The sequence below is a fragment of the Saccostrea echinata genome, unplaced genomic scaffold, assembly GCF_033153115.1.
Source record: "Saccostrea echinata isolate AGI-Se365-2 ecotype Australia unplaced genomic scaffold, CSIRO_AGI_Sech_v1 ptg000022l, whole genome shotgun sequence".
NCBI lineage: Eukaryota > Metazoa > Mollusca > Bivalvia > Ostreida > Ostreidae > Saccostrea > Saccostrea echinata.
Window position 1 is genome coordinate 18,620,001 of NW_026889771.1, and position 26,997 is coordinate 18,646,997.

The window sequence follows — 26,997 nt, forward strand, 5'->3', positions numbered from 1 at the left end:
TTTATATCATCATTTCTGATTCAAGGGAGAACTAGAGATATGATCAGAAGTATATCCGTTGACTAATAAACATGTACATGTATATTGTGTTTTTTAAGTCATTAATGTTTGTTTGTTGTTAAATGTCCCTCTTGGGAATTTTTCACTCATACGGAGACACCACCACTCAAAAATAATGAAGACGTACAAGTCGGATTTGAGGTTAATTAACATTCATTTTAGGAATTTTCAACAATTAATTAAGACGTAAAGAGATAACTCCTTCCCCTTGCCCCTTCCCCTTCCCAGACCCCAGTTTGTTCATGTATGCAAACTAGTCTAATACTTTGGTTTGACATAAAAAAAATGTGAATACATACAAATAGTTTAATGGTCCATCTCTTTGAATGATTTTCATTCCTAATTCTAGGTTGACCCAAATTCATGAATGAAATGTCAAGTAATCTTATCATTGATGCACTTCTATTTAATTTGATGTAGTCATATTATGAACAAGAGAGTGGGGATGACCTCAAGGGTTCATAACCTTAAACCATTAGATGTACATAACATAATAGCACAAGAAACAAAATTATGTATAGTCAAATGGAAAAATTTTCTACTATTTAGGAGTCGCATGATCATTTGTCATTTCAGGGACAGGGAGCGGCTAGGGAGATTGGAACCCCCCCCCCCCCCCCCCTGGAATTTGCAGAGTTATTTAAATAGGACTATATACTGATTTACAGAAGCAAATAAAAAATGACTTTGGATGCCCTCCCCCTTTAAAAACATGGACCCCACCATCATTGTTTTTATTTTGTTTGTTTGTTTTTGTTTTTGTTTTTTTTTTTTTGCTCCTCAGGAAATTCTGGGCTGGAATTTTTTTGGACCGAGGTGTGGACCCCCCCCCCCCCCCCGGAAAAAAATTCCCGGATCTATGCCTGTAACTGAATGTAATGTCGACAACGGGAGATAACTCTTCAGAATGTGAAATTCGTCTATTGTGGCATCGATGATCCACTCTCTACGATCGGCTCATACATTCAGTGTCTGAGAGAGAAACGAACGACAACACTGCATAGGAGATTGCCGATGATCTTTGATCCTTTTTAAACTTTAACCTAACCATTTGCATTTCGGTTTATTTTACCCCAATCTATACTTAAACTTGTACTTACCGACTGTCATAGGTCCTGTCAACTTCATGAAATATAATCCAATTAAAACACAAAATGAATTAATTTCCACTGATATACATGTAACACTGCACCATGTCACATGGCATGTGCAATCTAAAAATGATAATGGTAAAACTAGTACTAGTACTGGTAGGGTGACGCAAGCCCAATGTGATGTAGAAATTTTCAAAAAGGTGTTCACATACATGTACAGTACAAGAACAAATTTTAAATTATCATAACAAACGATGTTTTAACATAACTTTGCCATCTAGGCCTATTTCCAAAAACAGGCAAATTGTGTGTGTGTGTATTGGGGGGGGGGGGGGGGGCACATATAAATTGATTGGGTATGGCTTTTCAACGAGGTTTTTGCCTAATCAAATACTAAAAAAAGTTTGCACATTTTGATAAATTCATCAAAAACACTTTGTACTAAAATAATATTATTTGTTGTTGAGAAGATAAATTTAAAAAGTTCCAATTATGGGCCAAAAATTTATATCCCCCCCTTTTTATTAAAACCTAATTTACAACATTAATTAAATTCTGATATTTCAGACTGGTAATGAATTAAGTATATGAAATGCGTATAAGAGGTTCATGGGTCACATGGTCACCTGAGCATTTTATGCTCGATTTGACGAATACATGTACTGTGTAAATTATAGAATTATTTGGACTTTTTCCTTGGTAAGCCCAATATGAAGGAGTGTGCATTTAGAGGCAAACACCTTAGTGCGGGTATTACTGTCTCATGACAGCATCTAGTTATTATTATTTTTTTTTCCCTTTCTTGTTTTGACGATTTCTCAGAGATGGCTTCACGGATTTTCTTGAAATTTTCAGGGATAATAGAGAATGAAAATACATATAAAACCATTTTTCATTTTTTTTCAAAATTCACTTCCGGTCGTCAGATATGTCCGATTTCCGTTTTTTTCAGAAATATTTTGTCTGAGTCATATCTCAGAAACGGTAAGAGATTAAGACATCAAACTTATATGAGTAATAGATCTTGAGGAGTAGGCAAATCCATTTGGGTTAAGAGCGTCAGCCGTCACTTCCGGTCGTCACAGGAAGTGATCAAAGAAATCGAAAATTTCAACTTTTCTTTTTTGAATCTTTTTTTGCATCTCGTTATTGCATCTTATTTGTAGTTTCGAAATATGTTCATCCCACCGGAAACAAAAACGTCAACTTCCGGCTATAAGCGAAAAACTGCATAATTTGAGTATTTTACTTTCCCATAAATATTTTTATAGATAATGTACTTGAACTGATTTTTGAATATGTTATCAAGACTGCAAATGTCTAGAGTAATGTCAAATATCTTTGTTAAATTCACTTCTGGTCGCGCGTTTAAATGTCCGCAAAATGAGAACTTGTCCGAGTGATATCTCAGAAACGGTAAGAGATTTAGACACCAAACTTATAGGAGTATGAGACCTTGAGGAGTAGAGAAAACCATTTGGGATAAGATCGTCAGTCGTCACTTCCGGTCGTCACAGGAAGTGATCAAAGAAATCAAAAATTTTATCTTTTCTCTTTTGGAATAAGACTTGCATCATATAATTGTATCTTTTTCACAGTTACGATATGTGTTGGTCCCACCAGAAACAAAAAACGACAACTTCCGGTTATACGAGAAAAACTACATAATAGGGGTTTTGAATTTTCCCCAACACATCACTTATAGATAGAGTTCTTTAAATGATTTTTATATATGTTATTGAGACTGCAGATGTCTAAAGTGACGTGAAATATCTTAGTAAAATTCACTTCCGGTCGCATGGTTTTTTTTTTTTTGTCCTCAAAATGAAAAGTTATTTCAGCGAGATCTCGGAAACGGCATGAAAGTCAGACACCAAACTTATAGGAGTAATACAACTTGGTGAGAAGGCAAAAACATAGGGTTAAAAGCATCAGTCCTCACTTCCGGTCGTCACAGGAAGTGATCGAAGAAATCGAAAATTTCAACTTTTCTTTTTAAAATTAAAACTTTCATCACTTTATTGCTTCCCTTTCGCTGTTTTGAAATATGTTAGATTCCACTGGAAACAAAAACTTTAAACTTCCGGTTTTAAGAGATAAACTACGTTATTTCGTGATTTAACTTTCTCATAAATATCACTTATAGATAAGTATTTGAAATTATTTTTACATATGCTGTAGATACTGCAAAAGTCAAGAGAAAATTCAGATATTTTTATTCAGTTCACTTCCGGTCGTGTGTTTTCCTGTCCTCAAAATTAGAATTTGTTCTCACAATTGTTCGGCAACAGTAAAAGAATAAAGTCTAAAACTTTCAGGACTTAAAGTCAGTCATCAGTTCATTTGCTTCGTGTAAAAATCGTGTGTCGTCATTACTTCCGGTCGTGACAGGAAACAAAGCAAAAAAGAATTTTTTAAGTTATTTTCTTTCTAAATAAGTTTTAGGCTAATACCGACGTTGGGAAAGACATGTTCCTGCAAACAGGAAGTAGTATAACGGAAGACCTTCTCATTACTAGTAATGAGTTTCTAGTTAGTTTTTTTTTTTTCCCCCAAAATTTTGTGCAGGCGATTTCTCGAAAACTATTCAGTGGTTTTATATGAAATTTTCAGGAATTGTACGTCGTTAAATGAACTTTGTTCATCAGAAGGAAAATTTGGAAAACTCACTTCCGATGCCAAGTTATTGACAGTTTTCTGATTTTAAAATGAAATTTTGTCCCCCCTTTTTTTCAAAAATGGTTTAAGATATGAACTAGAGACTTGTTGGAGATAATAGATTATGATTTCTAGATGAGGGAAATCACCTTTTTGTGCATCGTCAGTACTTCCGGTCGTCACCGAATGCGAATTTTAAAAAGTCGAATTTTTAAACTTTTTTGTTTTTCTATATTTTTCTTTTATATTAGTAGGGTTAATAGAAGCTCTTCAGAAAATGCTTTATATATAATTTATTTTAGAATTGATCAATCCAAACTCTAGATATTGGCATTTCTAAATTTGAAGGGGGTCCAAAATGGCGGCTGTCTTCGCAAACTCCGATGAGCAGGTCGGCACTCGGAGCTCCTTGGGTGCTCATTCCTCGCACACTAACCTCGGACGTCAATGATACCATGTTGATGATACAGTCATGTGATCTTATTTGAAATTCCTCCAAATGTTATACCTTTGAAGTCTGAGTTACTTTGAAGCACCCCTACACTATGTTTTGCTTTCAAAGACTACTTACTTGATGTGATCAAAACCAATATCCAAGGACGAATTCGACAAGAAAAAAAAAGTTTGAAGAACTTTATGCAGAGTAAAATATGAAATGAGTTACAAGACAGTTTCCGGCAGAGAAATGTAATCAATTTGATGCATATTTCTCCACCAATCACTTCCGAGGTTTGTATGGAGCAGAGCGGAGTCAGTCGAGGATTGCCGATTGGCAGGTTGGAGTTTATGGAGACAGCCGAGCGTCTTGTTGAACGAAACTACCATAAGTATCAATGAAATATGAAGGAATTGTTGGATCTTTCAGATTATGAAATGGATAATCTGTCTTCGAAAACATAAATACTCTGACCTCTAAATGCAATAAAATGTGTAATTTGTACGGTACATACAATAATATACATGAGAATGGAGACCATTCAATGGAACATACATTTCAAAGAAAAGGCGCGAAGATTTATCGTGACGTAATGTATCGTGACTCTTCTTTCATAGTAGAAAAATGCTCTAATGCAGAAGTGCAGAAAAAGATTACACGGACACATTTGTATGAAATACAGGTACATGGATTTGCATGGAATAAAAAGTTGAATACATGAAGAATAAAAGAAGTAAACAGTATCATCAGTAATAGATTATTTGTTATTGTTTAAACTCAAGTAACGAATTCCGATGTGAATCTGCTTGCAAAAAATTTGGCATTCTATAATTCCGCGCTATATAAAAAAAACTTTTAACCTCCCTGACGCTTGTTACATCAGGCAATGATACAAAGTAAACATCGATGATGGCTGGAAAAATTGCGCTGGTGTAGTGTCTTCCATATTGAATTTTCACGAGGGCGATCTGGGTTTAATCCCGAATTTGTTTGATTAAATTTACATTTTCAACTTTATAAATGATGTTGAGTGGGGTTTTTTTTTTTTAGAGATGATAAAAAATGATTTCTAAATTGGTGAATGGACCTTTTCATGCGTCGTCGTTAGTTCCGGTCGCTTGCAGAAGCGAATTTAAAAAATCAATTTATTTATCTTCAGTATTTTTCTGTAATATCTGTAGGGATAAGAGAGCCTATTTTCAAAATACTAAATCTATAATTTGTTTTCGAATTGATGAATCCAAACTCTTGATATTCGTCATTTTCACTTTGAAGCGGGAGATAAAATGGCGTAATGGTTAGCACGTTGGATTTTCACGCTGATGACCAGGGTTAAATTTCCAGAATGTGTGAAATTTTTCTTCACTTTTTCGGCTTGAATTTACATTTTCATTTTCAAAATCAGACGGAAAACCTCTCATTGCTGGCAATGAGTTTCTAGTTATTATTCTTTTTTTCATAGTTATGGTGATATCTCAGCTGTGGGTGGGCAGATTTCAAAGATTTTTTCAGGGAAGATGCATCATTTGAATATCTCCAGACTTGTTTTTCATTTTTTTCAAAATTCACTTCCGTTTGCGATTTTTGGGGAAATTTGTATTTTTTAGATGGCATTTTGTCCAAAATTTTTCTCGACAACAGCTAAAGATATGAAACTGAAACTCACTGAAGAGATAGAACATGGAATTCCAATATGGGGAATGACCTTAATTTTTCGTCATCGGCACTTCCGGTCGCAAACGGAAGTGAATTCAAAAAGTTCAATTTTTCAACTTTCTTGTTTTTCAATATTTTTCTTAAAGATTTACAGGGTTTATAGAGTGGCTTACAAGAATTCTAAATATATATTCAATATCTTGATGCGTGCATTTATTGCAAAGATATGACCGATGCAATTTTTGTCCCACTGTCTGGGGTTCGAATCCCGCTGGAGGCAGTTAAATTTTTTTTCTTTGTTTCTCTCTTTTTTCAGTTGCTAATGATTTCTCTCTCTTTGAAAACATGGTAGTTTTGGCCAATATTTAAAAGCTTTTTTGTCAGAGATTCTGTAGAAAACCTTTAATATTCATGATCTATGTTGAAATACTGTAATTACAGGAACACAAACAAAAAAATACATTCTTTAAAGTATTTTATGGATGATGTAGCATATCGTTCTGGAGAAAAGTTGGTTCGAAGACCACTTGTTGCCCTAGCAACAAGAAACGCATGAAGTTATTATTAATTCTTTTTTCATAGTTAGGGCGATATCTCAGCTGTGAATGAACGAAAACGAAAAATACCTTTTAACTTTTCACTTGGTAGGGCTTATGTCTGAAAAAACTAATAAAGAAATACAAAGCCAAGAAATTTTCAAGAATTATACGGCGTGATAGGTTTAGGTCAGTTTACTGTTTAAGGTTGTTGCTACAGACGGTAAGCTTTTTGAAAAAGCTCTACTTGTGATACTATCAAAATTGAATGCAAGGTCATGCGTGCATGTGTGCTGAATTCTGATTGGCTAATACTTAAATGATTACATCTCTCTTATTTTTCAATGAAATTCTTTGATATCTAACACAAATGTAAGTACTGTGAGACACTATAAGAAAATATATGTGAGAAATGCAGAAATCATGAGCAAGCACATGCGCTGCAATTTGATTGGCTAATACCCATTTGGCTATATAGGAGTGGTTTTCCAATAAAATACCCTTAAAGGCCAAGATTTTTAACCATACGGTTTTCTCAGGTAAGGGGAGGGACTTAATTTTACATGCATGGTACCCCAAGGCGTTGACGGTCATGCAGACTGTGCAGAGCGCTAATCCCTATACACAAACAGTATACACAGAAAGTCCATGAGTACTACCTGTACAGCTTGTCATCAGGAAATAAAATTATTAGATCTCTACATTGATAGAAATTATCATTAGTAATAACTATTACTTGTAAAATTCAATAAATTCATTCTGAAATCCAATCGATTTTTAGTTCACCTGAGTCACTCAGGTGACCTATTGCTATCCATTTTTGTCGTCGTGCGATGTGCGTTATCATTTAAACATTTTTAGCTTCTTCTATGAAACCGCTCAACCAATTTCAACCAAATTTGGCATACAGCATGTATGGGTGAAGGGGAACAAAAATTGTGAATTGCATGGTCCCTGTCCCCCTGGGGCCTGAGGGGGGGGGGGGGGCTAAAACCACCAAAATTAATGCAATCTTTAAAAATCTTCTTCTTTACTCATTGACATCAAGCAGTCAAACTGTTGGCATGATTGTAATAAGCATTGAGTCCTCTACCAAAATTATGAAATTCATTGTCCCAGGGTTAGGGGTTCTAAGTAGGGGCTATATAGATCATATAGTGAAAGTGTATTTTTTCTTTGAAAATCTTCTTCTCAGCTCCTGGGTATTAAATAAACTAAGTACATAGTTATGATGAGGAAAAGTGTCTCTTCCAAAATTGTGAATTTCATGGCCCCAGGGTCAGGGGTTCCGGTGTTAGGGCTGGGCTCTATTGATTATATAGTGAAAATGCATTAATTCTTTGAAAATCTTCTTCTCTGCTCCAGGGTATCAAATAAACTAACTAAGTATATAGTTATGATGAGCAGGAGTGCCTCTTCTGAAATTATGAATTTCATGGCCCCAGGGTCAGGAGTTCTGGTGTTAGGGCTGGGCTCTATTGATTATATAGTGAAAATGCATTAATTCTTTGAAAATCTTCTTCTCTACTTCTGGGTATTAAGTAAACTAAGTAAGTATATAGTAATGATGAACAAGAGTGCCTCTTCCGAAATTGTGAATTTCATGGCCCCAGGGTCAGGGGTTCTGGTGTTAGGGCTGGGCTCTATTGATTATATAGTGAAAGTGCATTATTTCTTTGAAAATCTTCTTCTCTGCTCCTGGGTATTAAATAAACTAACTAAGTACATAGTTATGATGAACAAGAGTGCCTCTTCCAAAATTGTGAATTTCATGGCCCCAGGGTCAGGGGTTCTGGTGTTAGAATGGGGCTCTATTGATTATATAGTGAAAATGCATAATTTTTTTTCAAAATATTTTTTTTCTACTACCGGTTATAAAGCAAAGAAACAAGTGTATAGTTATAATGAGCAAGGGTGCTTATTCCAGAATTGTGAGTTAATGGCCAATGGGTCAATTGTTCTGGTGTAAAGATGGGGCTTTATTTATTTAATAATATAGTGAAAATGCATTTCTTTGAAAATCTTCTATGCTTCTTAGCATATTTGAGGCAAACAGAGAAAAGTTTTAATATGCAAGGGTATTTTTACCAGAATTTTGAACACCTGGACCATTTAGTCAAGTGTTCTGGTCCTGGCCAGTGCTCTATTAACTTGTATTCTGCTGAGCAAAGTTATTATTCCCCTTTGCCATTCACCTTTGATAATGAATCACTGTAAATAATGTATTTGAATGCTTAATAGAATAAGAGAATTATGCAAGAATATATATTGTATAATACAAAAAGAACTTTCATAGTTTTAATGATCAGGTAGACTTGGAAATAATAGATGAATGAAATTGAGACAAAAATAAATTATCTTTTTTAATTGTTTTTTCAAAGGCCAAGAGAGGCCAATGTGAAAAGTAATAATATGGGGTTAAAAAATAGTTTGTTAATAGTCTGCATGGTAATAGTGATAAATGGGGGACAGATAGATACTAGACCAATTATTTATTTGATGCAAATCATACTATTTTTCTTGCTTTTGGGCAACAAAGCTTCATTTATCAGTTTATGGATCCTCTAAATTGTTGTATTGTACTCAGGTGACCGTTAAGGCCCTTGGGCCTCTTGTTGTAAAAACCTATGCACCTTAAGTCATTGTAGCAATGAGTTGAATTCACCATTAAAATAAATGAATACTTGTACATTTTTTAAAGTAAGATATTCATCCTTGCCTGTCCCTTTCAAATCTTTAAAAATTATTATCGTAAATATCGTACCATTTGAACTTCGATCACGGCCACGATTACTTCCCATTTGTATGAAAAAGCATGTGGTCCTAATTTTAGCTGTGTGTTGTATGGTGAAAAAGTCGCGAGAATCATGGTTTCACAGAATTTAAAAAATATATATTTAAGTAAATTTATATTATAATAAAACAATTTAAAATGAAATATATATTAATTGTTAACATAGGCATTTCTGTCAGAAAATATTTTAACAATCCGGTAAGGAGGTAATGACCTCCATAGCGAGAAAAGCTGTGTAAAAAAAAAAAAGAAGAAGAAGAAACCCTAAATACCTTGTTACTGATCAGACATATTGCTTTCATCCTGACTATTCATTATACGCAAAAAGCTTTTTTCTTCTCTATTTTCATCGTAATTTTTTCTCCATGTCTCAAAAAAAAAATCTTCTACAAGTGAAAACAAGATTTCAGTCACCTATGTACTTATCATATTGTACTTTGAATCAAAATTTATTTATTTAAAAAAAAGTTATTATACACAAGCCTGATTTATGTTACTGCATCATTATGAGAATTTGTTTTTCATGTGTTTGTACTTCATATAATTATAATTAAACTAAAAAAATTTGCATTGATACTGCTTCTTTATTACGCTGTTATATATGCGATAAACATCAAAAGACCGAAAGTTTATTTAATGGTCACCACGAGTTTCAAGCAAGACATTCAAGTTATACACAGGGACTAGTAGCTATATGTCAATCAATTTCAAGCACCCAATGATGGGCCTAAATTCACTTGATTGACATGGAAATCCATATGACGTAAATCTATTAGGGCTGTGCTTATTATCTCGGGCTTTAAAAATAAAGTGTCCATCTATATTACAAAAGTACTGCCTAATTTAATGAAGCTTGTAGGGAATTGGGCATCATAAAGGATTGGGGAGCCGTTTGAGGAACATCTGTAACGGTTCTGGTTACAATTAGCACTAGTTATTATTATTTTATTAATTTATAAAGCACAAGATTACATATAGTTTCTATGCACTGTGCAATGTTTGTGCTAATAATGAATGATAATATACCAATAAAAGACCTTTCAAAGCTATGATAAAATTATTATATAAAGTAAATGATAAAACAAAAGAAAGACTTTAAATAAAACATGGCAGTAAGATTACAAGGTGTTAAACTTTGACCAGACAAGATACAAGCTGGCACACAGGTTATTGTATTCATATGCTAGTAATGGATCAACGTTTAGGTTGCAAAAAGATTGTACATGGGGTCCTTGATGCTGTGCTGGATTTTACATTCACAGGGCATATTCACGCTTGAACAAGAGTGATTTAAAGTTTTAAGTTTAAAGTTTAAGCTTTAGGTTTAAACTAGACTACATTTGTAACTATTTGTTGATCCCTGATCATCTTATTTTTTGCTTTGAGTCAGCATATCTTCATTTCTTAATTTATTTTGTTTTATTTTATACTTCAAGAGATCCTTTGTAGTGTTGTTTTATACTCAGGTGACCAGTAAGGCCTTTGGGCCTCTTATTTTCTTTAATGGTCAAAACAATGACTCAACAAAGTGTGTTAAGAAAATGGCCATAATAATAGATGTAATTCACACATTTTCAGCTCACCTGAGCTGAAAGCTTAAGCTTGGGCAAAAAATAATTTAAATAATTAAAATGATGGGCCAAGCCCCCTTCAAAGGGGAGATAATCAAGAAAATGCAAAGTTAGGGTGGGGTCATTAAAAAATCTTTTTCTCAAGAGCTGCTGGGCTAGAAAAGGAGAAACTTGTGTTGAAGCTTCCTGAGGTAGTGTAGATTCTGAATTGTTCAAATCATGGCCCCCAGGGGTAGGGTGCTCGGGAGCCACAGTGGGGAATCAAAGTTTTACATTGAAATATGTAGGAAAAATCTTTAAAGAAATCTTTTCAAGAATCACAGGGCCAGAAAAGCTGAAATTTATGTGGAAGCTTACTGTAGATTCTGAATTATTCAAATCATGGCCCCCAGGATAGGGTAGGGCCACAATGGGGAATCAAATTTTTGCATAAAATAAATAGGAAATTTTTGTTTAAGTTTTCTTTAGAATATCAGGGCCAGAAAAGATAAATCTTAAGTGGTAGCATCCTGAGGTAGGTTAGGTTCTAAAGTGTTCAAATCATGGCCCCCAGGGATAGGATGGGGCCACAATAGGGAATCAAAGTTTTACATTGAAATATATAGGTAAAAACCTTCTTCTCGAGAACCACTGGACCAAAAAAGGTGAAACTTATGTTTAAGATTTCTTAGGTAGTGTAGATTCTGAATTATTCAGATCATGGCTCCTGGGGGATTGGGGCCACAATAGGGGATGAACTTTTTACATTGAAATATGAGGAAAAATCTTTAAAAATCTTCTCAGAACCAATGGACCAGAAAAGATGAGACCTAGATGAAAGTTTTCTGATGAAGCATTGTTTTCAGCAAAGCCATGATCAGTCATATGAACATAGAAGCAACTTCAGGTAGTGTAGATTCAATTTTTTTTACCAGTCATTGTTTTACACAGTGTTTTATAGGAAAAAGTCTTTAAAACACCTCTTCTCATGAACAGCAAAGAGATGATGAATCATATTTTAAATGTGGAATCATCCTCGGGTGGTGTGGATTGAAGTTTCTGAAATCTTGAACCCCATGGGCAGGGTCGGGCCTCATAAGATGATCATAGTTTTACATAGGAATTGATAAGAAAAGATTTCTGAAAAACAGGAAAGCTATGATTAGTCATATTTACATGGAAGCATCCTCTGGTAGTATAGCTTCAGTTTTATTCAAATCATGGCCCTTGTTTATAAGATGGGGTCACTAAAGGTGAATATAAATTTTACATAGGAATACACACGTAAATTGGGAAAAGATCTGATGAAGAACAGCAGGGCCATAGGGACTCAGTTGTGGTCCATTGGCCTCTTGTTCTTTAATTTCACTATGTGTGTGTTGGTGATTTTTTCCTTTCTTTTTTAGAGATTTTATGTTGCAACTTCAAGACAGCTTAAAAGATTAGAGTCAACACTAAGATCACCAATATTCTCTCACTTCGGAGAGTCAATAAGTGGTGTATCCACTATTAGAGCTTATGGACAACAGAGTAGATTTATATCTGATTCAGAAAGAAAAGTTGATGAAAACAACCAGTGCTATTTTCCTTCCATTGTTTCCAATAGGTATGTATTTTTGTAACTTTAATGATCAAAGATGCAAAAGTAATGACTCCTTTTTAGCTCTACTGGTCAGAGACTAGAAGAGCTTATGCGATTAGTAAGGTGTCCGTCGTCCGTCTGTCTGTCTGTCTATTAGCTGTTCGTCTGTCTGTAAACAATTTTTCAAAACGCTACTCCTTCTACAGTTTTGGTTTGATTTCAATATAACTTGGCACACAAGTAGACTACACTAAGATACATAACTTAATGCATCAATTTTTGATTTTGTTGAACGGTGTTGCCACGGTTACTAAAAATAGAAATTTCTGTGAAATTCATTTTAAAACGCTACTTGTCCTACAGTTTTGGTTTGCTTTCAATATAAAGTACAGGCAACACGGATCCCGTATTAGTCCGCGTCCCATCCGCTGTGTGTTAATCCTTTCCGCATTACACTGTCGCAGGTTTTGATTGTGGTACTACCTGCAACCGTAACAATCGCTGGCCAGGACCTGAATATAATTTATTACCGTTATTAAAACAACTCGTCAGCTGAGCGGACCTATGATTTAAACAGTAAAATAGGGAAATTTCAGAGTTCGAAGTGTATTTATTTTGAGCGCTCTTCCACATAAACAAATAAAACCGCATTTACATGTACTTACATGCATGTACCAGTAATTCGTATCATGGGTAAATTCAGTTTATTAAATGAAATAAAACAAATGCATCAGATTAATCTTCCTAAACAACACGTTTTTAAAACAATCTCTATTGCATGAGTTTTGTCAACACATGTCGGAGTAGACTATCTTAGCCAGTTGATTCCCAAAGAAAACTGCATAGGAAGTTTTTTGTACACTTTTTAACGGGTAAAATTCATTCGACGCTCGATAGAATTTTCAAATACAAGTGAAATATTTAGGTTACTTGCATCCGACCTAATATTTGTATGCAATAATATTGCAAGTTATTAGAAAATGATACAAACTCAAAAGTACTTAGTTTTATTTTCGATTTTCCTGACAATTAAAAATGTGACCTCCACATACAATTATCGTGATTATTATATACATGCTCTTTAATGTTCATGAAAGAAATAGCAACTCGTTACATAATAACATTAGAGAGATAAATAAACTGTTTCTTTAATACGCAAACAAAGTGATCTTTTCGCATCAAAATGCATTGAATTTGAAGTGAATAAGTGAAAGGCAGTTAAGACTAGCTGATTAAAATGAGCGAGTGATAAAAAGTAAGACAAAATCATATGTGAAAGATTTGAAATGATTTTAAAGTAATTTTCCACAAAGTGCAATTATCTCGATATCGAGAAATACATTTGAAAATAAATATGCAACTTTCTTGTAATTCAGCGAATAAAATATAAATTGAAATGTACTTAATCAAAGATATAATGAAATAATCTGAAAGATTCAACATATTTATCCACTCATCACTTAGTTTACAAAATGTATTACAAAATGTATTTGGAATGGCCATTTCTATCATGGTTGGTTTTGTGTATGACCCTAGGTCGCTGGTTCACACGCCGATTGATCCCCGGTGACCTCCTTTGCCACGCGCTATCGAGGGAGGGGTTACATAATTGTAAACACACAAGGTGAATGTAAAAGGCGTGTACTTAATGGCTGTGAATAGTCTATGTTTACAGTTTTGTTTTATTTTCTAACTTTATTGTTTGATTTTAATATCATAAGAAGACAAGAGGTCCATGGGCCACATTGCTCACCTGAGCACATGGCTAGGAAAAAGCACAAATCACTTCAGTATTGAAAAGTTTAAAGGGGGGGGCTTGGATTTTCTCCTTACCCCCCCCCCCCCATCATTTGAACAAACCTGAATCTACACTACCTGAGGATGTTTCCATATCAATATGACTAAACATGGCTTTTCTGTTGTTGAAAAGATTTTTTCCTATCTATTCCAATTGTGAAAATTTGATTCCACATTGTGGCCCCACCCTACCCCTGTGGATTATGATTTGAACAAACTCGAATCTACACTACCTGAAGATGCTTCCATATCAATAAAACATGGCTTTGCTGTTCCTGAGAAGATTTTTCAAGTTTTTTTCCATATATATTCCTATGTAAAACTATTATCCCCCATTGTGGCCCCACCCTACCCCCAGGGGTCATGATTTGAACAAACTTGAATCTACACTACCTGAGGATGCTTCCATATCAATATGACAAAACATGACTTTGCCGTTCTGGAGAAGAAGATTTTTAAAGTTTTTTCCTATATATTCCTATGTAAAACTTTGATCCCCCATTGTGGCCCCACCCTAACCCTGGGGGTCATGATTCGAACAAAGTTAAATCTACACTATCTGAGAATGCTTCCATATCAATATGACTAAACAAGGCTTTGCTGTTCTTGAGAAGAAAATTTTTCAACTTTTTTTTCTGTACATTCCTATGTAAAACTTTGATAGCCCATTGGGGCCCCACCCTACCCCTGGGGTCATGATTTGAATAAACTTTAATCTACACTAACTACCTGAGGATGATTCCATATCAATATGACTAATTGTGACTTAGTTGTTCTTGAGAAGAAGATTTTTAAAGATTTTATTCTATACATTCCTATGTAAAACTTTGATTCCCCATTGTGGCCCCACCCTACCCCCAGGGGTCATGATTTGAATAAATTTGAATCTGCACTACCTGAGGATGATTCCATATCAGTATGACTAATTGTGGCTTTGTTGTTCTTGAGAAGAAGATTTTTAAAGATTTTATTCTATACATTCCTATGTAAAACTTTGATTCCCTATTGTGGTCCCACCCTACCCCCAGGGGTCATGATTTGGACAAATTCGAATCTGCACTACATGAGGATGATTCCATATCAATATGACTAATTGTGGCTTTGTTGTTCTTGAGAAGAAGATTTTTAAAGATTTTATTCTATACATTCCTATATAAAACTTTGATTCCCCATTGTGGCCCCACCCTACCCCCAGGGGTCATGATTTGAACAAATTTGAATCTGCACTACCTGAGGATGATTCCATATCAATATGACTAATTGTGGCTTTGTCGTTCTTGAGAAGAAGATTTTTTAAAAAATTTTTTTCTGTATATTCCTATGTAAAATTTTGATCCCCCATTGTGGCCCCACCCTACCCCTGGGGGTCATGATTTGAAAAAATTTGAATCTACACTACCTGAGGATAATTCCATATCAATATGACTAATCGTGGCTTAGTTGTTCTTGAGGAGAAGATTTTTAAAGATTTATTCCTTTTTATTCCTGTGTAAAACTTTGATCCCCCATTGTGGCCCCACCCTACCCCTGGGGGTCATGATTTGAACAAACTTGAATCTACACTATGTAATGAAGGTCTCACATAAGTTTCAACTTTTACAGACCAGTGGTTCTTGAGAAGAAGATTTTTTAAGATGCCACCACATTTTCACTAATTCTTAATTATCTCCCCTTGAAAGAGGGTGTGGCTCTTTATTTGAACAAACTTGAATCCCCTTTACCCAAGGATGCTTTGAGGCAAGTTTGGTTGAAATTGGCCCAGTGGTTCTGGAGAAGAAGTCAAAAATGTGAAAAGTTTACAGACAGACAGACGGACGACGGACAAAATGTGATCAGAAAAGCTCACTTGAGCTTTCGGCTCAGGTGAGCTAAAAAGGTTATCTTTTTTCCCTGTTTAGTAGACTGGTTTATCCCAATTTGAAAACAAACGAAATAAAATGGAAAGTTTTCAGTAAATGATTTGGAAATAAAGCACAGAATTCTTCAAGAACTTGATTCTAAAGAATATTAGCATCTAATGTAACCAGGTTTATTATTTATAGTAAGTTTATTTTGATTACACGCATAAAGAGCTCTTGTTTACTTGCTGAATGAAAACACTTACCTGTATATGTGTTATGCTTCTAGCTCATTTAGAACACAAGACTCAAACAAAATAACATTTTCTTGAGTTCAATAAGATGTGTATTAACAACTTTAATTACTGCAGCTTTTTCGAAATATTTACCGTTTTTGAGTTATAAATCAAAAACTTTAAAGGGCCCCAGATCCCTAAATTTAGGGGCCAGACCCCTTTTAGTGATGTCAAATGAAAGGCCTTAAAATTGTGCACAACTTTATTCTACATGTTTTATCAAAATATTTTTAGTTTAGAAGATAGACAGGAAAATATGTGTAAATTTTCGCTCTTTTAGGCTTTCTAATTTTTGACCCCTCTCTAGCGCCATTTTGAATACAGAAATTGAAAAACAAAAACAGATGTGCACATCTTCAGTGCTTCTGTTATTTAAATTTGGTAGAATTTCTACTCCAGCTTTTGTAGTCTCGGAGCCTTTATCTGGAAATGAAGCCTCCTAAATTTTCATTTAAAGGGAGATAACCCAAAAGCGGAAGTGGATTTTTGAAATGTTTGACAGCATTCTAATAGAGTTTTGTAACATCTATAAACCCTGTAAATTTGAGCAAAATCCGTTCAGAAATGAGCAATATATGAGGTCTCAAAGTTGGCGTCTAGGAAAAAATGAATAACTAGAGCAAAGCTCGTTGCAAAGCAACGAGTAGGTCTTCCTCCCGATTTACGATGTTGACTGATTGATTTACTCCAAAAAAAGAAGAAAGAACAATTAGATTTGAATAACATAGGCGATTGAATTATTCAAAATATGTTTAGAAACACATGAAAGAATGATATCTTTTAATTTAAACCCATTTCCGGTTCTTTTTCTTTTAGATTTACTTCTGGTATGACAAGGAGTGCTCAAAACGACTTAAAACTCCACAATGAGTGTGTACAAATATTTCCTGAAACTTTGGCTGAAAAATACTCATTTTTGGACAACTTCCGGTTTAGAAGTACAACTTTTGGTGGAAATGAATTGACTTGAAACACTGTATATGTCAATGTTATTAACATTGAAAAATGAAAAAAATTAAAAATTACATATTTTTAAACTACTTCCGATGGACAACGGAAGTGACGCCAGGAAAAAACAAAACACTTGAGACAAATCTACAGATCATGATCTATTATCCCAGAAAGTTTCATGACTCTACCTTTAACCATTTTAGAGGAGAGACCCGGACAAAATTTCAATATAAATAAAGGAAATCGGGAATAACTCGCGACTGGAAGTGACATCATCAAAATAAAACAAAGTGCCTTAAGTTCATGTAATTTGCCATCATTGCTGAAATTTCATTAAAATCCATCCATGCATTTACGAGAAATCATGTGCACAAAATCGGTAAGAATAATTAATAATAACTAGAGCAAAGCTCATTGCAAAGCAACGAGTAGGTCTTCCGTCCGACTTATGATGTTGACTGTGAAAGATTTACTCAAAATATAAAAGAAGGAAGAACAAATATATTTGAATAACATAGGCGATTGAATTATTCAAAATATGTTTAGAAACACATGAAAGAGTGATATCTTTTAATTTCAACCCATTTCCGGTTCTTTTAAATTCACTTCCGGTATGACAAGAAGTGTTTAAAATGACTTTAAACTCCACAGTAAATGTGTACAAATCTTTCCTGAAAGTTTGGATGAAAAAATACTCAATTTTGGACAACTTCCGGTTTAGAAGTACAACTTCCGGTTGAAATGAAATGACTTGAAACACTATATATGTCAATGTTATAAACATTTAAAAATGAAAAAAATTAAAAATTGCATATTTATGTTCCCCAAACGAAGTTTGGAAACATATTGTTTTTACTCTGTTTCTTATTATTATTAAGGTCTTTCGTCTTCAGCGGAAGACTTTACTGTTATTCTTAGGTTTCTTTTCCACTATTTTTATTATTGTTTTTTTTTCTACCGATTTTGTGCACGCGAGTTCTCGGAAACGGCTCGCCCGATTTTCATGAAACTTTCAGGTCTGGTAGAGAATTTAAAAAATTTTTTTTTTTGATGACGTCACTTCCGGTCCGGAGATTTCTGCGATTTAGTGATTTTTAGAGGTTCGCTTTGTCCGCTCGTTTTCTAAAAAAGCACTTGTAGTAGGAACTTGATATCTTCAGTGATGATAGAGCAATATTAATAGATTTGTACTAAGTAGATCATTTTTCCCAGAAGTGCCGCACGTTGACGCTCGGTATGCTCGGAAAATAGTCATATTGAGAATATCAAAATTTTTAGCATTTTTTAGAGAATATCTCTTTACTTGAAAATATTTTGTTAAAACATATAGAACAAAAGTTGTGTAGAATGTTACTATCTTTCAAAGGATATCAACAATAAGGGGCTGGCCCCTAAAATTAGGGAGCCAGAGGGGCCAAAAGTGTTTTCCTGATATCTCAAAAAGTATTGAGAATTTGTATAGCTTCATAGAAGCAAAGTTGTTCAAAATGATAAGTAGCAGCTAAGGAGACCATTAAAAGTCGTCAAAATGACGTCACTTCCGGTCACACCGTCAGTAATGGTAAATGGCTTATTTTTGCACATATGACCGTAGAAGTCTCTCGATCTCAATCTCATCTCCTTCAAATTTAGACGGAAGACTTATTTGTTGCTTTGCAACAAGCTCGTCTAGTAATAATTAACTTCTTTGACCTTTCTCAGCAGAAATCACTTGAAATGCTTCTGTTTATTGGGCCTTTCCACCTGTCTGTATGACTTTGACCTTGACCCTTATCCAAGGGTCAAATAGGAAAGTAAAGACATGCATCCAGCGCAAGTCTCAGTGTAAAACATAGAGAATAAATAGGGGTTTTTTATAACATGACCTTGACCTTTGACATTGACATATGACCTTGATATTAAGGTCAGAATGTTTACCGAGGAAGTGGAGTTGATAACAACTCCCAGTTTATAACAGGCTAAGCATGATTATATTAACACCCCCTCCCTTTTCGAAAAAAAGAAAATCACAGCAGTTGCAACATAGAATATCGCTCTAAAAATAAATTCACACATCACATCGACACAAAACACAGAAAATTGTAGTTGAGACGCCAAAGTAACTTTCTGTAGAGTTTTATTGTCTTCCTCTCAAAAATGTAGAAATTACAATTTTTTTTCGGAAAAACATCACCCCGAGAGTAATGTGAAGTCTTTCTCTAAATTTTAAATCACACTTCGGATAGATATAAAACTTTACGGAGCTGTAGTCAAGAACCAACAGGAACTTTCTAAAGTGTTTTATTGTCCTTCTCTCTCAGTCTCAAAAAAAAAAATAGAATTATGAATTTTATCGGCATACATTAAAGGAGACATCAGTAGTGTCTACATTTAAAGAGAACTGAAATAAATCTTGTCTCAGTTACTTCTTCACTCATCGTTAAAAGCATTCAATTCAGATATGATATGAAATTATAATATTCATGTAGCGTTCTTTTCTTTTTCTATTACATGTGATATACCATTCTCAGTTTAAAACATAGAGAGTAACGAAATTTTTTTAGAACATGACCTTGGCCTTTGACCTTGACCCAAAGGTCACAATCAGGCTAACGGATGTGGAAGTAGTTACAATTCTTAGTTTAAAAGAGGCTTGAAATAAATCCCTTTTTCAAAACAAAAAAAAAATTCACATCAACAACCTACATTATTTCCCTTAAATTCAAACCAGACCTCAGATCGACACAAAATTTCGTATAAATATAATATAGACCTCGGAGAAACTTTCTTGATAGTTTTACGGTGAGTCTTGTAGGTATATAGAAGTCATGAAGTTTAACGGCAAAAAACTACAAGTTCTGTTGTGTTGAAAATTTAAGTGCAGGTGAACAAAGAAATGATCAAAACCTTTTATCGGCTATTTTTTCAGATGTTGTTGATATCATTCAATTCTCCTGATATGATATGACATTTTAATAACAAGCATTCTCTCTTTCTTTTACATGTGGAATTTATTTGATTTTTATTTAGAATTAATCAGTTTCCGGAAATAGCGATTTTCGCTATATTAAAAACAATTCTCGCTTTCATTGTCGTGTTTTCCTTCTAAAATGCATGTTGGGAGTTTAATTTGTGCTACATATATTTAATTTAACCCAAATAAATGCTTATTTAAATATTTCATATTTATTTCAGGATATTCAGTCAGAAATGTTAAAATCCGAACCCGATCCTTTACGTTTTTAACGAAGCTATTTACAAAAAATTCAGCATGCTCATAATATCGATGAATCGGGACACAGTCCATTAATACATTTTCATTAGGCGACAGTGTTGACGTTTTCACAAGCAGTCCGTCCCTTCTTATTTCATACAATGCTTGCAAGTTCAGGAACTATTTCCTTTTACGGAACTTCTTTCTTCCCCTACCGATTTTAAAAATACGCTTGCATTTATTCTATAGACCTAAACAATTTAACTTCTTAATGTTATCGGAATGCGTGGCCTAATGGTTAGCGCATCTGCCTTCCAAACCAAGGGTTTTGAGTTCGAGCCCTGCTGGAGGATCAATTTTTTTTTTTTTAACAGCCTTTTTCAAAAACACCCAAAAAGATTTAAAAACTTGTTATCTGTATAGGAGCAACGAGTTCCCTTTTGTTTTATTAAGGTCTTCCGTCTTCAGCGGAAGACCTTCTTGTTATTCTTAGGTTTCTTTTTCACTTTTATTATTAAGGTCTTCCGTCTTCAGCGGAAACCTAACTGTTATTCTTAGGTTTCTTTTCCACTATTTTTATTATTGTTTTTTTTTCTACCGATTTTGTGCACGCGAGTTCTCAGAAACGGCTCGCCCGATTTTCATGAAACTTTCAGGTCCGATAGAGAATTAAAAAATATAGATAAATTTTTTTTTTTATTTTGATGACGTCACTTCCGGTCCGGAGATTTCTGCGATTTAGTGATTTTTAGAGATTCACTTTGTCCGCTCGTTTTCTAAAAAAGCACTTGTAATAGGAACTTGATATCTTCAGTGATGATAGAGCAATATTAATATTATAGCAAACTATAGAGAAGTGAATTTTGTATATCAGCATCACCGGAAGTACGAAGTGCCGACGCTCGCTATGGCCCGAAAATAGTCTTATCGGGAATTTCAAAATTTCTAACACCTTTTCTACAATATCTTTTTACCTGTAAATATTTTTTTAGACAATATAGAACAGAAGTTGTGTAGAATTTCACAATCTTACAAAGGATATCAACAATAAGGGGCTGGCCCCTAAAATTAGGGAGCCAGAGGGGCCAAAAGTGTTTTCCTGATATCTCAAAAAGTATTGAGAATTTGTATAACATCATAGAAGCAAAGTTGTTCAAAATGACAAGTAGCAGCTAAGGAGATCATTAAAAGTCGTCAAAATGACTTCACTTCTGGTCAAACCGGAAGTAATAGTAGATGGCTCATTCTTGCTCGTTTATCCGTAGATGTCTCTCAATCTCGATCTCATCTCCTTGAAATTTAGACGGAAGACTTATTTGTTGCTTTGCAACAAGCTCGTCTAGTTATTAAGGTCTTCCGTCTCCACGGAAGACCTTATAGTGATTCTATTGTTTCTTATTAAGGTCTTTCGTCTCCACGGAAGACCTTATAGTGATTCTATTGTTTCTTATTAAGGTCTTTCGTCTTCACGGAAGACCTTATAGTGATTTTACTGTTTCTTATTATTATTATTATTAAGGTCTTCCGACTTCCTTCTGAAGACTTTATTGTTTTCCGTCTGTTTTCTATTATTAAGGTCTTCCGACTTCCTTCGGAAGACCTTATTGTTTTCCGTCTGTTTTCTATTATTATTATTATTATTATTCTTTTTTTCATAGTCATGGCGATATCTCAGCTGTGAGTGAGCAGATTTCAGAGATTTTTTCGCGGAAGATGCATCATGTAAATATCTCCAGACGTGTTTTTCATTTTTTCAAAATTCACTTCCGTTCGTGATTTTTGGGGAAATTTGTATTTTTTAAATGGCATTTTGTCCAGAATTTTTCTCGAGAACGGCTAAAGATATGAAATTGAAACTCAATGAATAAATAGAACATCAAATTCCAATATGGGGAATGACCTTTATTTTTCGTCGTCGGCACTTCCGGTCGCAAACGGAAGTGAATTCAAAAAGTCCAATTTTTCAACTTTTTTGTTTTTCAATATTTTTCTTTAGGATTTACAGGATTTATAGAGTGTTTTACAAGAATTCTAAATATGTATTCAATATTTTGATGCGTGCATTTATTGCAAAGATATGACCAATCCAAACTTTGTTCCACTGTCTGGGGTTCGAATCCTGCTGGAGGTAGTTAATTTTTTTTTTCTTTGTTTTTCTCTTTTTTCAGTTGCTAATGACTTCTCTCTCTTTAAAAACATGTATGGTAGTTTTTGCTGATTTTTAAAAGCTTTTTTGTCAGAAATTCTGTAGAAAGCCTTTCGACATATACTGAATATCTTTGCATCTATAATATGTCCTTCTAAAACTATATTAAGGATTTCATTCTTGTCCCCAAAGCTTGACCCATTCAAAAGTTGTCACCCCTTTTGCAATAAACCCTTGTTATCGCTACTCCTCCGAAACCGTAAAACGTAGAGATTCCAAGCCTTCATCAGTGTCTTCAACTCATTTAATACTCTCTTCATTCTATCATTGCAAAAGCATTCTTTGGTCCCTTGTATGAGTTACTGCCCCTGAAAGTTTATGCTGCTTACATTTAATGAACTTTTTTTAAAACGGTGTATCCTAGAGACATGGGACCAACTGCATTGGCATATTTGACTTTGACCTTGAAATATAGGTCAAGGTCAAAGTCATTTAAAAGCATAAGAAATTCCTTATATATGTAAAATATAGCAATTCACCAAATGACCTTGAACTTTTACCTTGACCTTTGGCCTTGACATTGGGTCAAATGAAAAGTAAGGACATGTTTCCAGCTCCAGTATCAGGTAAAAACATAAAAAGTAAAGATTTCCTTTGTTTTTTTGTTTTTTGTTTTTTTTTTTTTGTTGTTGTTGTTGTTGTTTTTTTAAATGACCTTGACCTTTGACCTTGACCCAAAGGTCACAATCAGGCTTAAAGATGTGAAAGTAGTTACAATTCTTAGTTTAAAAGAGGCATAAAATAAACAATTCATTCCCCCCCCCCCTTCTTAAAAAAAATCATATCAACAAGAACGTAGAATATTTCTGTAAAATTCAAACCAGACCTCGGATCGACACCATATTTGGTACAAATGTAGTATAGACCTCAGAGAAACTTTCTTGAGAGTTTTACGGTGTGTCTTATAAGTTTATAGAAGTCATGAAGTTTCACGGCAAAAACTACAAGTTCTGTTGTGTTTGAAATTAAAGTGCAGGTGAACGAAGAAATGATCTAAACCTTTTATTGGCTATTTCTTCAGATGTCGTTAGTAGCATTCGATTTTCCTGATATGATACATTTTAATACCAAGCATTCTCTCTTTCTTTTACATGTGGAATTTATTTGATTTTTATTAAGAATTAATCAGTTTCCAGAAATAACGATTTTCGGTATATTAAAAACAATTCTCGCTTTCATTGTCGTGTTTCCCTTCTAAAAATGCATGTTGGGAGTTTAATTTGTGCTACACATATTTAATTTAACCCAAAGAAATGCTTATTTAAATGTTTCATATTTATTTCAGGATATTCAGTCAGAAATGTTAAAATCCGAACCCGATCTTTTAAGCTTACAACAAAGCTATTTTCAAAAAATTCAGCATGCTCACAATATCGATGATTCGGGCTACAGTCAATTAATACATTTTCATTAGGGAACAGTGTTAACGTTTTCTCACGCAGCCCGTCCCTTGTTATTTTATAAACTTCTTGCAAGTTCAGGAACTATTTCCTTTTACAGAACTTCTTTCTTTCTTCCCCTACCGATTCTAAAAATACGCTTGTATTTATTATATAGTCTTAAACAATTAACTTACTAAATTTTATCGGAATGTGTAGCGCAGTGGTTAGCGCACCTGCCTTTCAAACCAAGGGTTTTGAGTTCGATCCCAGCTGGAGGAGGATTTTTTTTTTTTTTTTTTTTTTGCATTTTTCTTTTTTTTTCAGCCTAAATGACACGAAAACACTTAAAAAGGTGGAAAGACCTCTAATTGTTCTCTGAACAATTAGTTTACTAGATATTATTAAGGTCTTTCGATATATCTGATAAGATATGAATATGAAACTTGCTGAGGTGATAGAGCATTAAATGTAGATATGTTGATCGACCATTATTTTTCATCGTTCGTACTTCCGGTCGCAAACGGAAGTGAATTCAAAAATGTTAAATTTGTAACTTCTTTGTTTTTCAGTATTTTTCTCTGGGATTTACAGGATTAATAGAGAGTCTTCTAAGAGTTCTATGTATGTTTTTATCATTTTGATTGATGCATTTATTGCAAAGATATGACCGATCCAAACTTTCTCGTATTGTTACGGGTTCGAATCCTGCTGGGGCGGGAGATTGTTTCTCTCTTTTTTCAGTTGTAAATAATAATATTTTTCTCTGTGAAGAGATGTATGATAGTTTTTGCTTATTTTTTAAAGATTTTTTAACAGAGATTCTACAGAAATCCTTTAATAATCATGATCTATGTTGAAAGACTGTGTTACATAAACGCAAGCAAAAAATACCTTCAATAAAGTATTAAATGAAGTGAGGTAGCACAGCGATCTGGAGAAAAGTTAGGTCGGAAGACCATTTGTTGCCCTAGCAACAAGAAACGCATCTAGTTATTATTATTATTCTTTTTTCATAGTACGGCCGATATCTCAGCTGTGAGTGGACAGATTTCAAAGATTTTTTCAGGGAAGATGCATCGTGAGAAAATCTCCAGACGTGTTTTTCATTTTTTGAAAAATCACTTCCGTTCGCGATTTTTGGGGAAATTTGTTTTTTTTAAATGGAATTTTGTCCGTTAATTTTCTCGAGAAAGGGCTAAAGATATGAAATTGAAACTCACTGACGTGATAGAACATCAAATGGAGATGGTGATCGACCTTCATTTTTCGTCGTTCGGACTTCCGGTTGCGAACGGAAGTGAATTCAAAAATGTTAAATTTGCAACTTTTTTGTTTTTCAATATTTTTCTTTGATATATACAGGGTTAATAGAAAGTCTTCCAAGAATTCTATGTATGGTTTCATCATTTTGATTGATGCATTTATTGCAAAGATATGACCGGTCCAAACTTTCTTGTATGTTGCGGGTTCGAATCCTGCTGGGGCGGGAGATTGTTTCTCTCTTTTTTCAGTTATAAATAATATTTTTCTCCGTGAAGACATGTATGATAGTTTTTGCTTATTTTTTAAAGCTTTGTTAACAGAGATTCTACAGAAATCCTTTAATAATTATGATCTATGTTGAAAGACTGTGTTACATAAACGCAAATGAAAAATACCTTCAATAAAGTATTAAATAAAGTGAGATAGCATAGCGTTCTGGAGAAAAGTTCGGTCGGAAGACCACTTGTTGCCCTAGCAACAAGAAACGCATCTAGTTATTATTATTATTCTTATTTTTTAGACAAATTTTGTCCAAGCAATATCTCGAGAACTATTCAGTGGTTTTTCATCATTCTTTCAGGGATAACGTGCCAGTTAATGGCATTGTTACATTTAAAAGAATTTTGGGAAAATTCGCTTCCGGTTCCAAGTTATGGACATTTTTCTGATTTTAAAATGAAATAGTTTCCACGGGATATCTAAAGAACAACTAAAGATATGAACTGGAGACTTGTTAGAGATTATAGAACATGGCTTCTAGATATGCAAATCGACCTTGATTTTCGTCATCAGTACTTCCGGTCGCTACCGAAAGCGAATTAAAAAAGTCGAATTTTTCAACTTTTCTGTTTTTCAATATTTTTCTACGATATTAGTAGGGTTAATAGAGACTCTTTTAAGAATGATAAATATGTAATTTGTTTTAAAATTGATAAATCCAAACTCTAGATAATTTTTATTATTCTCTTTCTTTTAGACAAAATCTTCTTCATCCGAATTCTCGAGAACTATTCAATGAATTTCTTTGAAATTTTCAGAGATAAAAGATCTTTATATGAGTTTGATATGAAATTCCATTTTTTGGTAAATTCGGTTCCAGTGCCGAGTTATGGACTTTTTTTGATTTTAAGATGAAACTTTTTCTGTGAGTGTTTTCAAGAATGGCTAAAGATATGAACTGGAGACTTGTTTGAGATGATAGAACATGATTTTTAGATTAGAGAGGGGACCTTTTCATGCGTCGTCGTTACTTCCGGTCGCTACCTGAAGCGAATTTAAAAAATCGATTTTTTCTACTTCAATATTTTTCTGTAATATTTGTAGGGTTAAGAGAGCCTCTTTTCAAAATACTAAATATATAATTTTTTTCGAAATGATAAATCCAAACTCTAGATATTCGTCATTTTCACTTTGAAGCGAGAGTCCAAATGGCGAAATGGTTAGCGCGTTGGATTTTTTTTATCACTTTTTAGCTTCAATTTATGTTTTCATTTTCAAAATCGGATGGAAGACCTCTCATTGCTCGCAATGAGTTTCTAGTTATTATTATTAAGGTCTTCCGTTTCCAACGGAAGACCTTCTACTGATTCTGTTGTTTCTTTTCCACTATTATTATTTTTTTTTTTCTTACCGATTTTGTGCAGGTGATTTCTCGAGAACGCCTCGATAGATTTTCATGAAACTTTCAGCAATGATGGCAAATTAT

At 34.0% G+C, this 26,997-nt stretch overlaps 1 protein-coding gene across 4 annotated transcripts in view; it reads left to right on the forward strand.

Moving 5' to 3' along the window:
• The window catches only part of LOC133190567 (multidrug resistance-associated protein 1-like), a 962,792-nt gene that overhangs the window by 790,146 nt on the left and 145,649 nt on the right, over positions 1 to 26,997 (forward strand). For 3 of the 4 annotated variants that reach the window (XM_061326266.1, XM_061326267.1, XM_061326268.1), the window contains one exon: positions 12,191 to 12,390. In XM_061326266.1, coding sequence (XP_061182250.1) covers positions 12,191 to 12,390 — 200 coding nt within the window. Of the gene's footprint in view, positions 1 to 12,190; positions 12,391 to 26,997 lie in introns of those variants that run through there. The other variant, XM_061326269.1, reaches the window with a different exon arrangement.